We start from the raw sequence: 20613 nt of genomic DNA on the forward strand, positions 1-20613 counted from the left end.
TGAACTGGGATTATGTTGTCTGCTCATGCTGGAACCAGTCACTCACCAGAAGACACTGTGTACTCTGACCACAACTGTCATGCTGGAACCAGTCACTCACCAGAAGACACTGTCTGCTCTGACCACAACTGTCATACTGCTTTGACCAGGTCTTGTCTCACTTTGTGCTTAAACTATTTGCACTTTGTTTTGGATTTTTTTCAAGACAGGGTTTCTCTGTGTAGCCCTGGCTATCCTGGAACTTGTTCTTTAGACCAGGCTGACCTTGAACTTGAGATTCATCTGCCTTTGCCTTCCGAGTACTGGGGTTACAGGCATGTGTTGCCACCACCCTGCTCGTGCTTCCATTATGATGGAGGAACGGAAAACCATTTGCAGTCTTGAAAAGCTCACAGGGCCACAACCTAGCATCAGCAAAACAGAAGCCATCTCATATCTTAGACCTAGCCTCAGCTGCTGTCACGGATAGGAAGTAGGTCCCTTCCCACCATTGACGTTCAGTGCTCTGAGCTGGCTGGGCATCCTCCTGACCTATCAGGAAGGGACTCAGGAACAAGGTAACATCACTCAGGCTGGGGCATACTGCAGGCTGTAGTCTGGGATAGGTAGGACAGCTTCTGGGCCCTTCAACTCTATACTCAGGCCCTGCTGCACTGTTTATTCCATAATCAGTTACTCTGAGGGACAGATACCAAGGCATATAGACTGAAGGCAAAAAATTATAATTTACAACAGTGGTTCTCAACGTTCCTAAGGTTGCAACCCTTTAATACAGTTCCTCATGTTGTCCTGATTCCCAACCATAAAATTATTTCCACAGCTAATTCATAATTGCAATATTGCTACAGTTATGAATCATAATACATATATCTGATGTGTAGGATATCCGATATGCAACCCCTGGGTGGGGGGAGTTGCGAGCCACAGGTTGAGAACTGCTGTTTACAACAGACTCAGTTATGCTCCTAGACAGTCTTGCAGGAGCAACAAAACAAACCAAAGCCGACAGCACTGAGGAGTCAAGGCAATTACATACATGAGCAAAATCCAAGGGCTTTACAAAACTGCCCCTGGGTTTCTCCAGACATCACCTCCTGGATGAACTCTGGCATGTGTCAAGTGATTGTGTAGAGGTTACCTCTGGACAGCCAAGCCTCTGTGTGGATACACTGTTTCCCCTTTCTACCAGCATCTTCCTGCCCCATGAGGGTAACCGATGAGCTGGACCTCCCTTAGAACCCCAAAGCGTAAGTAGGCTACCCTCTTCGTTCTCGACTCATTTATTTTAAAATAATTCAAATCAGGCCCTCATGTATGTTAAGCAAGTGTTCCATCGACAGATATCTGCCGTTCTCACCAGCCTCTCCCCTGCCGTGAAGAGGATCTACCTTAAAGCTGCCAGGCTTGGTGCTTGTGTGGAAGTCAGAGGACAATTTACAGTAGGTGGTCTCTCCTTCCACGACGAGATTGTCAAAAAGAGCCAAACTGGGTAAGAAGACTGGACCTGTGTAGAAATCACAGTTATCCACCATAGGGCAGCCTGGCCCTTCCATTTCCGCAGCAATACTCTGAGGTTCATGGATCACAACTCCAGGGGCTTGAGTCTTTAAGAACACATTTTGAGCTGGGTGGTGGTGGAACAGACCTTTAATCCTAGCACTTGGAGCCGGGCAGTGGTGGCACACGTCTTTAATCCTAACACTTGGGAGGCAGAGGTGAATGGATCTCTGTGAGTTTGAGACCAGCTTGGTCTACAGAGCAAGTTTTAGGACAGCTAAGGCTACACAGAGAAATCCTTTCTTAAAAAACAAAAACCAAAAAATGAATACATTTTGGATTCTTTAAAAAACAAAACAAAACAAACAAACAAACAAGACCTCTGAAAGACAGGGGCGTGTCCCTGGCCTCATCTTTGGGCTCTTTCTCACAATCTTGGGCTAAAAGGATACTCAAGAGAGGAAAAATGCTTTTTCCATGTGAAAATATTCTACTCCCTCACACACTACAAAGGTAGCACCACGTGAAGCTGCATGCCACGGAGCGACCCGTTGTTCGTGAAACATCCACCGCTCTCCATTCGGCACTGCCCCCTCCTGCCCTCCCGCTCTGTCACCACTTGATATCCAAGCCGTCTGTGCGGGGCTCCAAGCTCTGGTATGTGGTGTGCAGCACCTCCTGGACTTTGGGGGTCTCGGTACCCTCCAGCCACTCCTGGTACAACTCCTGCACATGCGCACTGCTCTCTGGGGGCCGCATGGGGATGCCGGAGTAGATCCCTTCCATTTGCTGCAGCAGTGCACGGTCTGTGTGGCCGTCCTCTGTCTGGGCTTGGCCTCTGCCATTTAAGCATCCTGAAAGATACACAGAGGTGGACCTCATCTTCCCTGTGGGACAGCCGGTTACAAGGGAGCTTCACATCAAGGGGCACAGTTGAAAGCAGAAGCATGAAACAGGCAGTATCTTGTGATCTGGGCGTGTTTCTGGGGCTCGCAGCATTCTCTGAGGTTATCGTGGAGCCTGCCCAGGAGGAGAGTTCTGGGTATTCTTTAGTCTTACCATATATATATATATATATATATACACATTACCTATAAACCGGTTTTACCTAAAAACCTTTAGAAGTGGCAGATTTCTGCTGTCTGGATTCCTGGCTTCTGAAAATTACCCAAAAAGCATAGAATGGCTAAAAAGCTATGAGCACAACCGCTTGCACACAATGCTGTCAGTGTGCAGGCTCCACAAGGCTGCGTTAGGGCTGAGCGAGCTAAGAGCTCTGCATGAGCATCCCAGCCATACAGTCTAAATCAGTGTGGGTCTCCTATTGTCAGTACCACCCACTCTTAGACCTGCCAATCACACAGACACAGACACACACACACAGACACACACACACACACACAGACACACACACACAAACACACAGACACATACACACGCCCCAAAATGCACTAAGGACATAGGGGTAGGAATATCTTGGTGGCAGAGTGTGTGTCAAGAAGGCTCAAGTTCCTGGCTTCCACTCCCAGCATCAAGCTTTCATTTAAACAAGCCAGGAGATAGGCTGGGAATACATAGCTCAGTAGAAAGCTATAAGGAAACCCTTGCTTACCATATACATGTACAATACCTGGGTTCAGACTCCACTGATCGGCCACTTGACAGCTGGACTTTTGATGTCCACTCTCTCGCGGGCTGCACCCACTTTCTCTCCTTCACAGGCCTATGCAGTTTTCCCCAGAAAGCAAGAGGGGCCCTCCTAGAGGCTCCCTCCCTCAGCCATCTTGTTTCTACACACAGGGGTACAACCCCAGGCGAAGTAGATGCTCCCTGCTCTTATCCCCCCTTAGATGCTGGTCACTAGCAGCTTCCCTCCTCTGGAAGATCCCTTAGGACATGGATGGACTAGAAATATATAGGCTCTCCTTTATCTCACTTCTTATGGATCCTTTCTCATCTCTGACAATGCACCTTGCCTAGCTCCCCCGGGCCTTTCTGAGAACTCTGGTGTTCCTACTTGAGTATCTTTCGTCACCACAAACTCAGGATGACCTAGACACTCCTGGTCTTGAGACTGCTCCGTCACACCTAGGGGCGTAGAGAGACCACTTAAGATCAGAGGCTCCGCTCATTCTCCAGTACCTACACCTTCTCTATCAGCGAGAGATTCTAGGCACTACACCTATCCCAGCTCTGGCCTGTTCTCATTGTCTCTCTGCCTAGACAGGAACCTTCTCCAGCTGCCCCAGTCTCTACACCTGGATGGTTAATTTCCCTGTGCAGCAAGGGGAACTCCTAGGGAGCAATCAACGCCTGTCTCGGCCAGCTTCCACCAGTGGGCCCTATGGAACAGCTCCACATTAGCCACCTTGGTACCAGGTGGAGATCCCTACAGCGCTCACAAGGGAATGTCTAAGGATACAGCTGTCCACTTCTCACGCTACAGTTGAGGGAAAGGAACTTCATGGCCGAGGATGGCATGCCGCACATGAGGGAGCAACCTGCCCTGCGTGGTTACTGTGGACAGGCTGTTACGGGCCTGCTGCACCGCTTACCTCTGGGACATGCAAGGACCTCCACAAAGTGATATGGGAATTTGCCCTTCCTGAGCTTCAGGATCATGTTCTGGATGTTGCGAAAGCCGTAGGCCGCAGCAAAGCGCAGTAAGACCTCCCCGTTCTTCTCAAGGGTGACCTCGTGGAAGTCTTTGTTTCTGTAAATCAAAACATGGATTTTAATGGTCATTGTCTGAAGTACAGTCCTTACTATGGAGACCAGGCTAACTTTGAACTCACAATCTTTCCTCAGTCTCCCCAGTGCAAGGTTTACCGTATCTACCCATTTTTCAATTTAAGTTTTGAATGTCACCAAGATAATTTCAGTGGGGAGACTCACAAAAGGCCCTCCTATCGTAGGCAGCGCTGGCTTTCGTGTGGAGCAGCCGCGTACACCAGGCACACCACACACACTGCATATGGGCCGCCTGTATCACCCCAGCTCTGGCTGTCTCTCAGCACCCCTCCTGGGCACCCCAGCCGTAGATACGCCGCCGGCGCAAACCTTAGTGCACGGTAGGTGATCTCCTCCACATGCTCGCCAAACAATTCCCTGGCCGCATGTCTGAAGACGTGGGCTAGATGCCCATCTGAGCTCACTCCATCGTGACGCTGTACTGCTGCCTCCTTCACGTCTCCAAACCTCAAACAGACAAGATCATCACTGGTGCTGATGACGTACTGGCTAGTGTCGTGTGCCAACTTGACACAAGCTAGAGCCATTAGAGGAAAGAGCATCAGCTGAGGAAATGCCTCCATGAGATCCAGCTGTGAGGCATTTTCTCAGTTAGTGATCAATGGGGGATGGGTCCAGTCCATGGTGGGCGGTGCCATTATCCCTGGGATGGTGGTACTTACTAGGTTCTATAAGAAAACAAGCTGGGCAAGCCAGGGGAAGCAAGCTAGTGAGCAGCACCCCTCCATAGCCTCTGCTTCAGCTCCTGCCTCCGCGATCCTGCCCTGTTTGATGTTCCTGTCCTGGCTTCCTTCAGTGATGAGCAGCAATGTGGAAGTGTAAATCAAATAAGCCCTTTTCTCCCCAACTTGCTTTTTGGTTATGGTGTTTCATTACAGCAATAGAAACCCTGACTAAGACAAAGTAGTAACCCAGTTTTTATAGGAACAGGATCCAGGGAACCACTTTGCAGGTATTTAAACTTTGGGGAGCCACCATGTGGATGCTTGAGAAACAAACCTGGATCCTCTGGAAAAGCAGTAAACGCTCTTAACCCACTGAATCCTCTCCAGCCCCCCAGAGCATATTTTTAATGAGGTCTAATGATCAACGTGAATTGTCATTTCACATCTACCCAAGATTGCCGTGAGGCTGTGTCACTGGGACTCACTTCCTTGCTTTTCTGTGCAGCGAAAGCCAAAGTCCTAGCTGGACATCAGGGTCACCATGGGAAACAGAAACCCAACAGCTGTGTTCTTGGTGCAAAGGGACCAGAAGAAGTTACAGTGTTAGATGTGTGGCTCTTCCCCACATAGCTTCTACACTTCCTTTCTTCCTGAAGGATACAGTAAGCCTGCAAGTCCCCTGGCAGTACTAGAGAATCCACTGCAAAGGCCAGGTTGGTAAAACTGCAGGAACCTGTCTCAGTACTCACAATACCTGATTAGGGCAGCCCTGGGGCTTGCAAAGCTCACTAGAGGCCCCTCCCCATTTACAAAGATGCCACTTACAAAGTATCCACAGCGGTGTCCTTCACAGAGAGGTCGCTTTGCTCCATTATCTGAGCAATTTCACCTGGAGGAAAACAAGAGGCAATGAGTCACTGGGAGGACAGGTGGTCCAGAGCTCTGGGCCAGGCTTTGCTTCTCCCAGAGAAATTCTGCATTAGAAAGCTAGGACCCCTCTTGCTGTATAATCCATTTCATATCTCAGGAGCCCCTTGCCGGGAAAAGGTAATGCTGGCATCAGAAAAGCTCTAAAAAGATGTGAAAACAGAATCCTCTTTTGAACCCTGACCTGAGGTAATGCTGTAGTTGCTTCATACTGAATCAAAGCGAAAGCCTGTCTATGGGCCACACTGCACTGGAGGTTGTGACACGGGACACTGCGCATTATCAGAAAAGTATACTTTGTATACCGCCTTCTTTCTATATACAGGTTCCCAAGAAAAACCCCTGGGAGAGTCCCCTAGACATCAGTAAGGCACCAGGTGCCATGAGACACCATTAACACACAGCACAGGTTGAGTTCTCAATGTGGTGCTCTAGAGAAACTGGACCCCTGCTCAGGAAGTTAGACCAGCACCATTGAATACTCCCTGCTACACTGTCCCACCCTGGTCAAAGCTAGAGTCCCAGGACAGGACAGGGAGGAAGAGAGCTCCTGGTCTTCAAGGTTGACCCCGGTCCACACACCTTCAAGGATCAGCTTTCAGAGTCTGATTCAAGCAGACGAGCCTGGATCCTAACAAGCTCCCACAAGTGCTCTTGACCTTCTTTCTTCTGAAAAGCTTCCAGAACACCAGTGGCTAATTTTCATCCCCAACCGAATTTGCCATAGTCTCTCTCTGAAGCAGTTGTTCTCATCCTTCCTAATGCTAGCTCCTTTAGTAAAGTTCCTCGTGTTGCGGTGATCCCCCAACCACAAATTATTTTCTTGCTACTTGGTAACTATAATTTTTCAACAGTTATGAATCATACTATAAATATCTGATATGCAGGATATGATATGTAATCCCAGTTGAGGTCGCCATCCACAGATTGAGAACAACTGCTCTAAAGCATGGCATCTGAAGAGAGCTGCCAGCAGGACCACTAAATGCAGCATTCACTAGAGCACATAGGAATCTTCCACTTTTTTCAGTGGGAAAGTGTGGAGGGTCTCCGCAGCCTTGACAGCAGGCAGAGAAGTATCCACAAAGAGACAAGGATGAAACTCAATTCAGCCTGGTATTGGTGCTGGGCCAAAACTTTGAGAGTCTGACCAACTGCTCACTTATTTTACCCATATTTAAGCACAGCACAATTTTGGGGAAAGAAGTTTTCTGATAACAATTAACTTGGCTCTGTGATGACAAGAAAGCTTAAGACGTCTTTACATTGATGCTCTTTACAAACACATATGGCTTCATCCCTAAGATGGTCTCTTGTTGACTCAGAAGCAATGCTCAAGATAAGGGTCTAGGGGCTGGGCAGTGGTGGTGCATGCCTTTAATCCCAGCACTTGGGATGCAGAGGCAGGCGGATCTCTATGAATTCAAGGCCAGCCTGGTCTATGGAGTGAGTTCCTGGACAGGCTCTAAGGAGAATGAATGACTGATGTAGACATAATGCCCATGGGAGTCAGGATTTGGTCTGGCCCTAAGACAACATAGAAGTCACTGGGGCTATACAAAAGACATCGTTCGTAAGGATGGGTTTTATGGCCCAGAACAATGCTCAGGATTTATGGGGGAAGAATCTGGAATAGTAAAACCTAAATTCTGGGGGATATGGGCAAAGCCTGGCTCGACAGACAGGTTGTAAACTACGTCCACTCCCAGAATTACAGGAGGACAAGTTAAACATCTCTTTCCTTTGAAGGATGCTTGTGTGTTTAACCTTCCTGGCCTCCCCAGTGCTGTCTGTGTGCACAAACACTTGTTGCCCTCTACAGGAAACCATGTTGATGGCTGTGTTGTAAGAACATAGCAATCGTTCTCCCAGAGACCTGACTCATCTGGAAGAAGACTAAGGGCAGGCAGGATGCAGGATCCTCCTCTTCACTTTAGGCAGCTGAACCCAATTATCAGTGCCACCAGGCAGCTCGGCCAGAGTGGCCTGTCAGAGGAATGCTCACTTTCTGAGTCCAGCTCTCACCTGATGTCAGCACACAGTCAGTGCCCCTGGCACCATTCAGAGTGGTGGAAAGTCCCTCCCGAAGAGCTTCCAGCTTCTTATCGTAGCAAGGAGCCACGACAACATGGAAAATTTTCTCTGGAGACAGATTCTGTGGAGGAGAGCACTCACTTAGAGCTTCAAGGATGTCAACTAGAATATGGGGGAGTCCAAAATGCTGCTCCTACCTTACCCCATGTACGGTACTACCCCACCAGCTCTGCACAGGTAAGAGCAGGTTTTACCTGAAGACTTTCTGAAGCTGTTCAAGGAACAACATCTAGGCCACCCTGCTCTCCCGAGACAAATCAAGAGCCAGTTGCCCAGTGACCTTTACATTGAGGCCAGAGCACAAAAGCCCTACTCAGGGTAGGGGCAGAGTTCAAGAGGAACTATACCTTGATCTTAGCCTTCTAGGGGTTAGGCCAAGAGGTTGCTATAGGTTCAGCTGTCCCCACCTGCACCTGCAATCAGATCTGTAACTTTGGGTTCCACTCAGAGAGCACAGGGCTGGGAGCTTTGAGAAGACTTAGAAATGTTAGAACTCTCAAAGCAGGTATAAGAGGGCAAGGGGGAGCTGGAGAGATGGCTCAGAGGTTCAAAGCACTGGCTGCTCTTCCAGAGGTCCTGAGTTCAATTCCCAGCAACCACATGGTGGCTCACAACCATCCATAATGGACCCGGTGCCCTCTTCTGGCCTGAAGGCAGACATGCAGGTAGAACATCTGTGTGTGTGTGTGTGTGTGTGTGTGTGTGTGTGTGTGTGTGTGTACCAATCCACAGCCAGTTTTCTGCCCCTTCCACTCAATACACATGATGGGGGTGAAATTTGCCAACTGTATATAAACAGTTTATAAACAAAGAAACATTTCCTATGGCTAAAATGAGGTTGTCAGATGGATACAACCTTTAGGCTGGCTTCAGTGTTTGGAAGATCCCTCCCCTTGCTGTCTTTCCTAGTCAGTGTGGTGCTTAAACAGTTGGTTAACAAGAAGAAAGAAAGGAAGGGTGTGATTTATCTCAAATTGCCCAAAGTCTTGGAACACAAGACGGGGATGGGCTGAGGCAAGGGACATAAAGGCACCCTAGACTAGGTTTTATCTATCATGTGACAGATAGTGTTAAGACCATGGGACCAGGGACTGGAGAGATGGCTCAGTGGTCAAGGAGACTGACTGCTCTTCCAGAGAACCTGGGTTCAATTTCCAGCACCCACGGAGTAGCTCACAACCAGATGTATCTTCAGTTCCAGGGGATCTAATAGCATCTTTTGACCTCCGTAGCACCAGGCATGTAAGTGGTGCACAGATATACAAACATACAGTCAAAACACCCACACACATAAAATAAAAAGTAAAATTCAAAATAAAAAAATTTAGGACCAGGTGTGTTAGAACATTTCTTTAATTTCAGTGCTCAGGAGGCAGAGGCTGCAGATCTCTCTGAGTCTGATGTCAACCTGATCCATACAGTGAGTCCCAGAATACCCAGGATTACATTGAGAGTCCCTGTCTCCAAAAAACCAAAACCAAACAAAACCAAAAGGCAGGCTAAGGGGGGGGGGGGGGCATCTTTAGCCTGGAGCAAAAAGCCAGGCTAAGGGGGGAGGGGGCGCTTAGCTTTCTGAAGCACCCAGAACAGATGCAATCAGGCAGTGTCTCCACCGGGAGGTCCAGGGCCACACTGTCTTGTGGAGTGTACAGTGTTCTCCCTCAGGCTGTACCCACCCTGAGTCTACCCTCTGCTGCTCTTCTCTGGAGAGGGCTGGCTTACCTGCTTTCTAGCAAAGTAATCCTTCACCAAGGAGCCCATGACCTGCTGGGGGGACTTGGCAGTGCAGAGATGTGGGATGACTGGGGGGCCCAATACCCGCTCAGCATATCTGACCCAACCTAGAGAGAGAACACATGAGGTCAGATCCCTCTGCTTCCTCCTGCCTTCTGATTGTAACTGTCAGCCCCAGAATGAACCAAGACACCTCCTCTGCATCGTCCCTGCTCAGAAGGTGCCCTGCCGAGTGGGATGGGCCTGTCCACTTCTAGCCAAAGCCAGGACATTTATTTCTACAGTTCTGGGGAAATGGTACCAGCAGGCCTGTGCTCACCAGGACAGGCAGAGGTCATCATGGGTAGTTCACGCTGCTCCTCACTGTGTCGGTGATATCGGCGTACAAATTCCTTCTGAGTCTCCAGGATGCTGAAATCTGCTGCGATTGTGGTGTCAAATACATAGTGCACCCCTGCAGGACAGAGGGACATGGATGTTTCTCTCAGACCAAGTATGGGTCCAAACCACATTTGACTTCTAAGCAGTCTCTGCCTTTCATTTTATATTAGAACAGGGTCTTACTATGCAGCCCTAGCTGGTCCAGATCTCATCAAGTTATGCAGACGAGGCTAGTCTTGAACTTGTGAACTCTCTGCCTTTCATTTTATATTAAAACAGGGTCTTACTATGCAGCCCTAGCTGGTCCAGATCTCATTAAGTTATGCAGACGAGGCTAGCCTTGAACTTGTGATGATCTGTCTGATTCCCAAGTGCTATGATTAAAAGCGTGGACCACAACACTTGGCTTTTTGTTGTTAATCTTGACAAGGTCTCTCTCTATGTAGCCTAGGCTGGCGATGAAGTTGTAATCTTCCTACCTCAGGCTTCTGTATGCTAGCATTATAGGTAGACACAACCATATTGTAAGCGGTTCACATCTTACAATAGACCAGTCAGCCTCACTGTAACAAAACTTCTGTCTGCCCACAGCAAAGGGTGTGTGACACCCATCTACCACTGAGAAGAAGCTGGACTCATGACACAAGGAATGGGGTTTTGACGTTCCAGGAGTTTCTTCAAAGTTTTTCTATCCTGTGCCCTTGAAAATTGAAACTGAAAACTAAAAAGGGCCCTTCATGAGTTTAAAGTATATACCAACAGTAATATATATATAAAAAAAAGTCACTGGCCAGGCAGTGGTGGCACACGCCTTTAATCCCAGCACTTGGGAGGCAGAGGCAGGCGGATCTCTGTGAGTTTGAGGCCAGCCTGGTCTACAGAGTGAGTTCCAGGACAGCCAAATCTGTCTCAAAACTAACAAAATAAAAAGTGACTGACTCACCAAGACTTTTCAGGAAGCCACAGAGTCTTCTGGATGCATCGGTGACACTGAGGTTGAATTTAGCAGCGAAATAAGGCAGAGACTGAGGACACACAGACACGACCAGCACTCTGTGCTTTGAGGTGTCACATTTCTAGAAGGGAGAACAACAATGTCACACGTGTATCGACTGCATCAGGAGCGAAGCCAGACACCTCGATGGCAAATTCATAGTAAATGGAGTTTTTGTTTGTTTTGTTTTTGAGACAGGGTTTCTCTTTGTGTAGGCCTGGCTATCCTGGACCTCACTCTGTAGACCAGGCTGCCTCGAACTCAAGAGATCGACCTGCCTTTGCCTCCAAAGGCATGTACCGCCACAGCCCAGCAAAACATAAAAGTTTTAAAATACATTTTTTAAGAAAAAGAAAAGAAAAAAAATATAGGCTATAGAGCAAGTTCTAGCACAGCCAGGACTACGCAGAGAAGAAAAATCCTGTCTTAAAAAACAAACAAGCAAACAAGAACAATGCATAGGGTCTTGGTGTGGTGATGAGTGGTTGACCGTCACCTCATCACTCAGGAGACGGGAGGCAGGAGGATCGGCTGCACATCTCTTGTACGCCTAGGCTTCTGGTGTTGTCTATGAGGCTCCAGACGGAGCTCATTATCTGGGTGAAATGCAGGATGACAGGGCCATCTACAATAAATTCCTAACAAAACCCAATTTAGAAGTAAACTTAGAAGCATTTCCACTAATGTCCATAGGAAGGTTTGTTTTTTTGTTTTTTTTTGTTTTTATGTTTTGGTTTTTCGAGACAGGGTTTCTCTGTGGTTTTAGAGCCTGTCCTGGAACTAGCTCTTGTAGACCAGGCTGGTCTCGAACTCACAGAAATCCGCCTGCCTCTGCCTCCCGAGTGCTGGGATTAAAGGCGTGCACCACCATCGCCCGGCTCATAGGAAGGTTTTAACCAGTACTGCTTATCACCACTGTTACTGTGCACCGGTTTAAAAGTTCCAGCCAATATCCAAAAGCAAGATGTACAAAGCTTCTGTCATGGTAGCACAAGCCTACAATCCAGGCACTGTAGAGGCTGAGACAGGAGAATAGAAATTTTGGGACTAGCCTGATAAATATTAGATATTGTCATACAACACGAAAAGGAAAGGATTACAAAATTGAATTTTTTTCATTTGATAGACTTATAAAACTAAAATACTTCGGCAAATCAGTCATAGACTAAGTTTATAAAATGCCACATACAAAATTCACATGTTAACCATAGAATTCCAACACACCCACAAAAATCAACATTGTGGAATAGAACAATAGAATGTAGTGTTCTACAAAGCAGTAGTGGCCCCCATCACATCAGGAACAAGTTGCAGATACAAAGAACCACGGTACAGTGACAGACACTGATGGGGCCAGATCTCTCTCTCCTCTCTCTCTCTCTCATCTATCTGTGCTGGCTAGTTTTATGCTAACTTGACACAAGCTATAGAGTTATCTGAAAGGAGGGAAACTCAACTGAGAAAATGTCTCCATAAGATCCAGCTGCAGAGGGGCTGGAGAGATGGCTCAGCAGTTAAGAGCACTGGGTTAAGAGCACAGGCCTGAGTTTAATTCCCAGCAACCACATGGTGGTGCAAAACTATTTGTAATGGGATCTGGTGCCCTCTTCTGGCCTGCAGGCAGACAAGCAGGCAAAACACAGAAAGAATGAAAAGAATGAATGAAAGGAAGGAAGGAAAGAAAGGAAGGAAGGAAGGAAGGAAGGAAGGAAGGAAGGAAGGAAGGAAGGAAGAAAGAAAATATCCAGCTGCAGGGCATTTTAATTAGAGATTGATGGAGAAGGGCCTATTTTGAGTGGTGCCTTCCCAGGCTTGTAGTCCTGGGTTCTATAAGAAAGCAGGCTGAGAAAGCCATGATGTGCAAGCCAGTAAGCAGCACCCCTCCATGGTTTCTGCATCAGCTCCTGCCTCCATGTTCCTGCCCTGTTTGAGTTCCTAACCTGGCTTCCCCTTCAATGACTCACTAAGATGTGGAAGTATGAGTCAAATAAATCCTTTCTTCCCAAATTTGCTTTTGGTCATGATGTTTCATCAGAGTAATAATATCCCTAATAGGAATGTATCTATGTATCTATGTATGTATCTATGTATCTGCCTATCTATCTACGTATATTGAGGATTGAACCTAGTACAAGTGTTCTACCATTGAGCTATTCATTCAGTCATTCATTCATAGACAAAGTCTTATTAAGTTGCCCAGTGTGGTCTTGAGCTCACTTTGTAGCCTCGGCAGACTTTGAGCTTGTAGTTCTCCTGCCTCAGTTTCCCAGCAGTTGGAACTACAGGCCTGCACCATCAGTTCCAGCTGACACCATACCTTATTAAGATTCAAGACATGGAAGAAGTCCTTGGCACTCTGCTGGGAAAGCTGGACTCCTTCCTCCACAGTCACACAGCTGTCACATGCCAGGCAGTCACTCAGAAATATCTTAGCATCTGCCAGCTTATGGAATTCTCCCTTCTAGGAAAGAAAATGGTGTTAACATTGTTTATTTTTCTTTCTTCCTTTTCTTTTCTTTTTCTGTTTTTTTGGTTTTTCAAGACAGGGTTCCTCTGTGTAGCCTAGAATTCCTAGAATTCTAGAGTTCGATCTGTAGACCAGGCTGGCCTCAGACTCAGAGATCCACCTGTTTGCTTCTATGTTTCGTTTTGTTTCATTTATTTTTTGGTAGCACTGTTTCTCTAGGGAGGGTAACTACATAAGCCCAATAAAGAAAAAAATCTACACTTAACATGGAGACAAAGTCATGCCTGAATGCCTGAAGTGTCAGGTGGAGCTACTGAGCAATGGTCGCCGTTCTGAACAGCTCACGGCACTGGAGGCACATGGCATGGCACAAGGCCCCTGACGGCACTTAGCAGATGAACAAGGGTGAACTAGCCCCAGTGTTATCGTGTGGAAAGATGATACTCCTGCCTGCTGCAAACTGGCCTGACGGCCATCTCCTCCTTCCACCCTTCCTCTCCAGTGCCTGTAACAAGCCTCAGGTTTCCCTGCCAAGCTCTTCCAGCTCCACGGTGCTAAGCAGACTTTCCATACAGTCATGATGGCTTGAGGTTTCCACCTGTGTGCAACACAGACCTCAGCTCCCAGCTCTGAACTGCCCCACTCCCATCTCAGTAAAGGGGTGCTGAACACCTGTGCCCCACCCTTGTCCTTCTCAGTCCCCAGAGGAATCCACTAAAGCACGAGCCACATTCCCACTGCTCAAAGCCTCTGACAGCACTAGCTCAGAACAGGGGCCACAGCACAGCTCTTGCCTGCCTTGCCCTGCCCTGCCCTTCCCAAGGGCTCACGTTCAGCCACGCTTGGCCCTAACAGAGCTGGCATCCTGACGTTTATTTTCAGTGTCCACTCCCACACTGTCAACTTGCTTGTCCCTCCCTCATGAACTCACATAGGCTGGCAACTTAAGTTCCTTATGCTGCCCAGCACCTCTAGAAGGTGCTTAGGAGCTAGAGGTGTGGGTGACTGACACACCTCTCCTTCAAGTGCAAGGTTCTAGGTTCAGATTGTATTAGTAATAAATAAAATAAGCTGGGAGATGACGGCACATGCCTTTAATCTCAGAACTCCCGAGGCAGAGAAAAGATCACAGAGCTCAAGGCCAGCATGGTATAGACCAAGTTCCAAGACATAGGGATGCTTAGTGTGGCGCTGCCTCAGAGAGAAAAGCAAGCAAACAGAAGCTGGAGATGGCTCAGCAGTTAAGAGCACTGGTTGCTCTCTCGGAAGACCCAGGTTCAATTCCCACCATCCAAATAGTGGTTAGCAGCCGTCTGTCCTCTTCTGACCTTAGTGGGCACCAGGCATTTATGTGGTGCAGACATCCGTCTGATGCTCCATCCTACCTTGAATTCTCACCTTAAGGGCTCAGTCTACCAACCCTTCCCCAAGTATGTCCACACTACATTGCTCAGGTACTGGTTAGATGGTGTTCAGACTTATCTCGTCCTCACCAAAACCCTAGGAGGGAAGAAAGCCAACTCCCCACAACACTGATAAGAAACAGGGCCTCAAAAGATTGTGGGTTTATTTCATGTTGTTTGGAGATGGAATTTTGCTGTACAGTCTAGGCAAGCTTCAAACTCATGACACTGACACCCAGCCTCTACTTCTCAGGTGTGTGCTCGCATCCAATGGGATTAGATTTCTTTCCAACACCATGCAACAGGGTGTAGGCATGAGGGAGCAGTCCTGGTGTCTAAAGCACAGGCCCAAACTGACCCAGAACTCCAGGGGCCACTGCTGTTCCCCAAAGGCTCAGTCTCCAAAGCACAGTAATGGCACACCGGAGAGCAAGAGCTATGCCCATTAGATTAAACAGAACATCAGAACTACTAACTCTCCCACGTTATTAATTCTCCGCTTATATAAAAAAAGCTGTTTTTGTACACTGACTGATTGCTTGCCTAATAGTGTGTGGTGGGGAGCTAGAGCCATGGCACATGTGTTGGTGTGGAGGTAGAAAGGCAACTTGAGAATGTTCTTTCATGTCATCTTGTGTTCATATGTCACTCATAGGTCCTGGGAATCACACTGAGATCCTGAGGCTTGGTGGCAAGTTTCTTTACCAGTTGAGCTATCTAAATAGCACTAAAATTAATGTGTCTGTTTGTGACTGAGCTCAGGGCCTCACACTAGCTAGCCAACCAGTCTGTTGACTTAAATCCTTATCTCTCGGTTATTGTTTCTGGGACAAGGTTTCATTGTATAGCTTAGACAGGACTCAAACTTGGACTTCACTGGTATGCCACCATGCCTGACTAGTCCTAATATTTTCTAAGGGAACAGTGACCGTAACTTTCTCTGTGAATCCAGAACATGGCAGGACACATGCAGAGATAGGCAAATGCCCCCAGAGCATGAAGTAAGGTAGGTATAAAACCCAGCTCAGGCCGGGCGGTGGTGGCGCACGCCTTTAATCCCAGCACTTAGGAGACAGAGGCAGGCGGATCTCTGTGAGTTCGAGACCAGCCTGGTCTACAGAGCTAGTTCCAGGACAGGCTCCAAAGCCACAGAGAAACCCTGTCTCGAAAAACAAAAAAAAAAAAATAAAAAAATAAAAAACCCAGCTCAGACTGTGATGTGTAATAAATACAAAACAAGCATCGCTATGGTGAACTCAAGAAACAGCCACCTAAACAGCAAGCTTAAAGAATCACGAAACTTGAGTTAGGTCTTTTCACATGTTACAGAATCTAAATCCCTTCCACTTCACAGAACACAGGTTTCAACAGCGCACCAGGATGTCCCTCTTTCTCACGGAGTACCTGGCCTGGTGTGTGAGATGACTTAAGACTGGCCTATACATGGCCCTTGCCACTTCTTACTTCAATCTTTCTTAGTGCGTGAAGTGCAAGGTGATATGAACTCCCGACAGGAGACGACGCAGCAGCAGCTCCCCCCACTCACATTAGGCCGACACAAACTCAAATGTTTACTTGCCTCTTCATTCTCCTGGGCTGGACTTGATGAATCAGTGGACACATTCTCCTGGTCATCAGTTTTTGATTTCTTACTACATTCCTTTAAAAAAAAAGAAAGAAAAGAAAAGAGGGGATGGAGAAAGACAAGGAAATGTTAGAAAAGGAACTTTCTTCTTCTATTTTCTTTATTTTAGCTTTTGTTGAGATCAGGTCTCTCTATATAGCCCTGGCAGTCACTATGTAGAAGGGGCTAACCTCAAGCTCACAGAGATCCTCCTGCCTCTGCCTCCTGAGTGCTAGAATTAAAGTGTGTGCTACCACACCAGGTTTTTAAAAATGAGATAGGCTCTTGATAAATTGCACTGTCTAACGTTTAGTTTGTGATCTCCTGTCTCAATCTCTCAAGTACTGGGATCACAGGTGTGTACCACCAAGCTCAGCCAAGAATAATTTAGCATGATTCTCTCCATTATCAAAACACAAAACATATCCTGAACAGTTAAGTCTTACTTCTAGAAACCCTTTCTACAGAAATAAAATCACCCATATTTAAAGATGGATACACATAAACACACACCTCCATCTGCGCTGTTTTACTAAGAACAGATATAACCCAATGGATACCAAAACACTTAGATGTGGCATCACACAAGAATACAGGTGATTCCCTGAAAGACGTTTAATTACCACTTACGGTGAGAAGTAAAAAGGAACAACTTATGGGGTGTTTGGATATGATACAATCTCTGTCAAAAAGAAAAAAAAGGTTCCTGCACTTCCTGCACATGCATCACATGGCTATCCTATGTGGAACCAAGTGTGGCTGCTGTCAGTCATTTCAACCACCCAGTGGAGCAGGACAGGAGGGCCTGCCCTTAATTCCTTCTCCGCTCGTTTTCATTGATACTGTAAGTATGCTGGTTTGTTGTCTTTTTTTTTTTTTTTTTCGAGACAGGGTTTTTCTGTGGCTTTGGAGCCTGTCCTGGAACTAGCTCTGTAGACCACCAGGCTGGTCTCGAACTCACAGAGATCCGCCTGCCTCTTGTCCTTGTTTTAATATAAGAGTCATCAAGGCATTTCTGATCACTGCATTAAGCCTTGACTTCCAGGGAGCCAGCGTGCCAGGACTGAGATGGAGCACTGACCCCACAGCGAGTCCGGCGGTGCAGCCGCCCGCAGTGGCCCGCAGCCAGCTCGCCGCCCGGTCAGTCCCCGGCAGACAGGTGACGGCTACCAGAGACTGACAGGACAGAAAGGAAGGTGCACGCGGCCGAGCCCGACCCGCGGCACGGTCCGCACGGTCTTGGCTTTCGCCCCCGGTCCCGCCGGACGCCGCACCCACCTTCCGTGTGCAGTGCTCACACTTCATCTGGAGCGGGACTGGCGGGAGGCCGACACCCTCAGCTAAGCCGAACGAGGAAGCCTGGAACACCGCCGCCTGCCGCCGGCTAGCGACCCGCGACCCTTTGTTGTCTTCATCCGCGGGGGCCACGCCCCCAGGACGGTGGTAGACCAATGAGAGAGTCGAAACAAGATGAGTCACGCCCCTGGACCAATGAGACGAATGCGAGGGTGGTAGGGCACACCCACGCCTCCTCTTCCGTCTAGGCCAATGAGAGGGCCAGGAAGTGGCAGGTCCCTCCCCAGAGCCAATCAGAAAATGGGGGAGGAGCTTTCCTTCCGGCTAGAAGTAAACGGGCCGCGGGAAGGTCTGCCGGTGAGAGCGGCCACGGTAGGCGGAGGCGGTGGAAAAAGTGCGCTGGCCGAGCGGAGGACGCTGTCCGCGGCGACTGCAGAGCGCCTTGCGCGGAGCCGAGGCCCGACCGCCTCGATGAAGCCACTGCCGCTCTTCGAGGGCGGGGTAGGCGCCGCCCTCTGCCACCGCCATGACCACCCAGCCAAGCCTCACGTAGGCTGGTGCTGTAAACGTGCACATGCGCAGCAGGCTTGCGTCGCTTTGTGAGCTTGGCTGAGTCTGGAGGGCTGGCTGAAAGTAGGCTGACCTTGAAGGTTGGCATGGAATACCTTATATCACTTACAGTTAAGAAAATGCTAAAATTCTCCCGGGCATGGTGGCGCACACCTTTAGTCCCAGCACTCGGAAGGCAGAAGCAGGAGGATCTCCGAGTTCGAGGTCACTCTAGTCTGCAGAGAGAGTTCCTGGACAGCCAACCAGCGCTACGCGGAGAAACCCTGTCAAAACAAACAAACAAACAAACAAACAAACAAACAAACAGAAACAGTCTGGTAGCATAAGTAGGAATGTTGGTGAATTTTTTAAAAGAAGTTTTTTGACACAGGGCCCTAGCTGTTCTCTAACCCCCAGAGATCCGCCTACCTTTGCTTCCTGAGTACTGTGCTTAAAAGGTGTGTACCACCACCACCCGACTTTTTTTTTAAGGTTTATTTTTTTTTATTATGTATAGTGTTCTGTCTACATGTATGCCTGCAGGCCAGAAGAGGGCACCAGATCTCAGGACCCTTGGAAGAGCAGACAGTACTCTTAATCTCCGAGCTTTCTCTCCAGCCCTCTATTGGTGTAGGTTTGTAATCTCAGCACTCAGGAAGCTGAGGAAAGAGAAAGGTGAAATCAAAGCCAACCTGTCCTACACTGCTACACAGTGAGACCTGTCTCAAAGGCAGACTAAACGACTTATCCTTTCATTGCGGCTCTGGAATCTACTGGGAAAGACCAAAGACTTAGACTCAACTCAAATTTAGAGTAAATGGATTTATTTTTACTGTCACCAGAAGGATGTCACCCTTAGAGGCAAACAGCATTCTGAAAGAGGGACTAAGTGAAGGGTTTATAAAGGTGGATATCAAAGGTATGCATTACAGTTATCTAGGGAATCCATGGCTGGGCAGGAACATTGCTTTTTCTCCCTTCATTACAAAAGCAAAATGCAAACAATTGCTCAGAACAGGAACACCATTATACTCTGTGTGTGTTTCTCTGTAACAGTCCTGTTTTGAAACTCATGGCTGTAGACCAGGCTGGCCTCACAGAGATCTGGCTGTGTCTGCTCCCACCCCCTCCACGTGCCTTTATCCTGTTCTTACCCCATCTGCAGGCCACAAGGATGTCACAAGCATTACAGGGTCAACAGCCCTAAAGAAATGCCTGGTACCATTATAAGTGTCTTTAGCCATCACAGGGGAGTTAAGTGTAAATTATTACACAGTACAGAGCACTCCGGGGAAAGTGTCTCTAATGAGTGGGATACAGCCGTTTGTTTCTGGGCGGACAGTCACACAGTGCCATCAGGCTAGGGCTGGTTGTCACATCCTGGTTTCAGTATCTTGTGTGATGTTTTACTCTTTTGGCTTTTTGGAGGGCCCGCCACCCAGCTCCCAGATCGCACAAATACTATACCACTATACCCTGTCCCAAACATAAGTAAACAAATCTAAAAAATAGAAGTAAATATTCTGTACTGAGCTCCATCCTTAGCCCTACAAGATGTTTTCTTATGGCATACTGAACTCTTTGCAGACATGCGCTTACTTCTTACTTTGCAGTGTTGTATGACAGAACTTTGCCTGGGGAGACACAACATGCATACATGTCTACTTACTCCAGATAGGGAACCCGTAACAGACCAAAGTATGGATATTAACAGAGTCCAACTTGGCTTTATTAGATTACTTGCAGGAGTATAGGTGAGGGGTTACTTATAGGAGCAGAAATGATCAAAAGACAGCTGCATCACCAAAGCCAACAATAGCCTGGGTGAAGGTTCACAGGAAACCTGGAGCACACTCCACAGCCTGCAGGCAGCTCAAGAGGCTGGAGAGTGTCCTTCCCAGGTGCCTCAGTTGGTCTAAACATCTTCCAGGTAGCTGGTCTGATCTGAGAGTCTTCTTTGCAGCTCAGCATCATTCTGAGAGACTATCTCGAGCAGGGAAAAGGCCTAGTGAATCTGATTATTTTCAGAAGCTATTCTGAGTTACCTTCCTGCTTAAGGAGCTTCCTACAGGATGGAATGGGATTTTTTTTGGTGTTTTCATTTTTGTTTTTCAAGATAGGATTTCTCTGTAGCTTTAGAGCCTATCCTGGAACTCGCTCTGTAGACCAGGCTGGCTTTGAACTCACAGAGAACCACCTGTCTGCCTCCAGAGTGCTGGGATTAAAAGCGT

At 47.8% G+C, this 20613-nt stretch overlaps 1 protein-coding gene across 1 annotated transcript; it reads right to left on the reverse strand.

Annotated features, from left to right (window-relative positions):
* Positions 1-699: 699 nt before the first annotated feature.
* Positions 700-18399, reverse strand: Narf (nuclear prelamin A recognition factor). The gene is made up of 11 exons (XM_075989741.1): positions 17816-18399; positions 16493-16573; positions 13361-13504; positions 10993-11125; positions 9988-10122; positions 9657-9775; positions 7866-7995; positions 5739-5802; positions 4558-4695; positions 4053-4210; positions 700-2351 (listed from the first exon to the last, which is right to left on the reverse strand). The coding sequence occupies exons 1-11, from the start codon at positions 17840-17842 to the stop codon at positions 2110-2112; spliced, it is 1371 nt and encodes a 456-aa protein (XP_075845856.1). The 5' UTR covers positions 17843-18399; the 3' UTR covers positions 700-2109.
* Between the last annotated feature and the right edge of the window lie 2214 nt (positions 18400-20613).

This window comes from Microtus pennsylvanicus, chromosome 11 (assembly GCF_037038515.1).
Source record: "Microtus pennsylvanicus isolate mMicPen1 chromosome 11, mMicPen1.hap1, whole genome shotgun sequence".
Taxonomy (NCBI): Eukaryota; Metazoa; Chordata; class Mammalia; order Rodentia; family Cricetidae; genus Microtus; species Microtus pennsylvanicus.

Bases quoted from the DNA above. Each gene is read 5' to 3' on its own strand.
- Narf (XM_075989741.1), bottom strand. From the start codon at position 17,842: ATGAAGTGTGAGCACTGCACACGGAAG. The intron at 16,574-17,815 runs GTGGGTGCGGCG...TTTTTTTTAAAG, and splicing joins GTGAGCACTGCACACGGAAG to GAATGTAGTAAGAAATCAAA. The intron at 7,996-9,656 runs GTAAGCCAGCCC...TCTCCTCCACAG, and splicing joins ATTACTTTGCTAGAAAGCAG to AATCTGTCTCCAGAGAAAAT.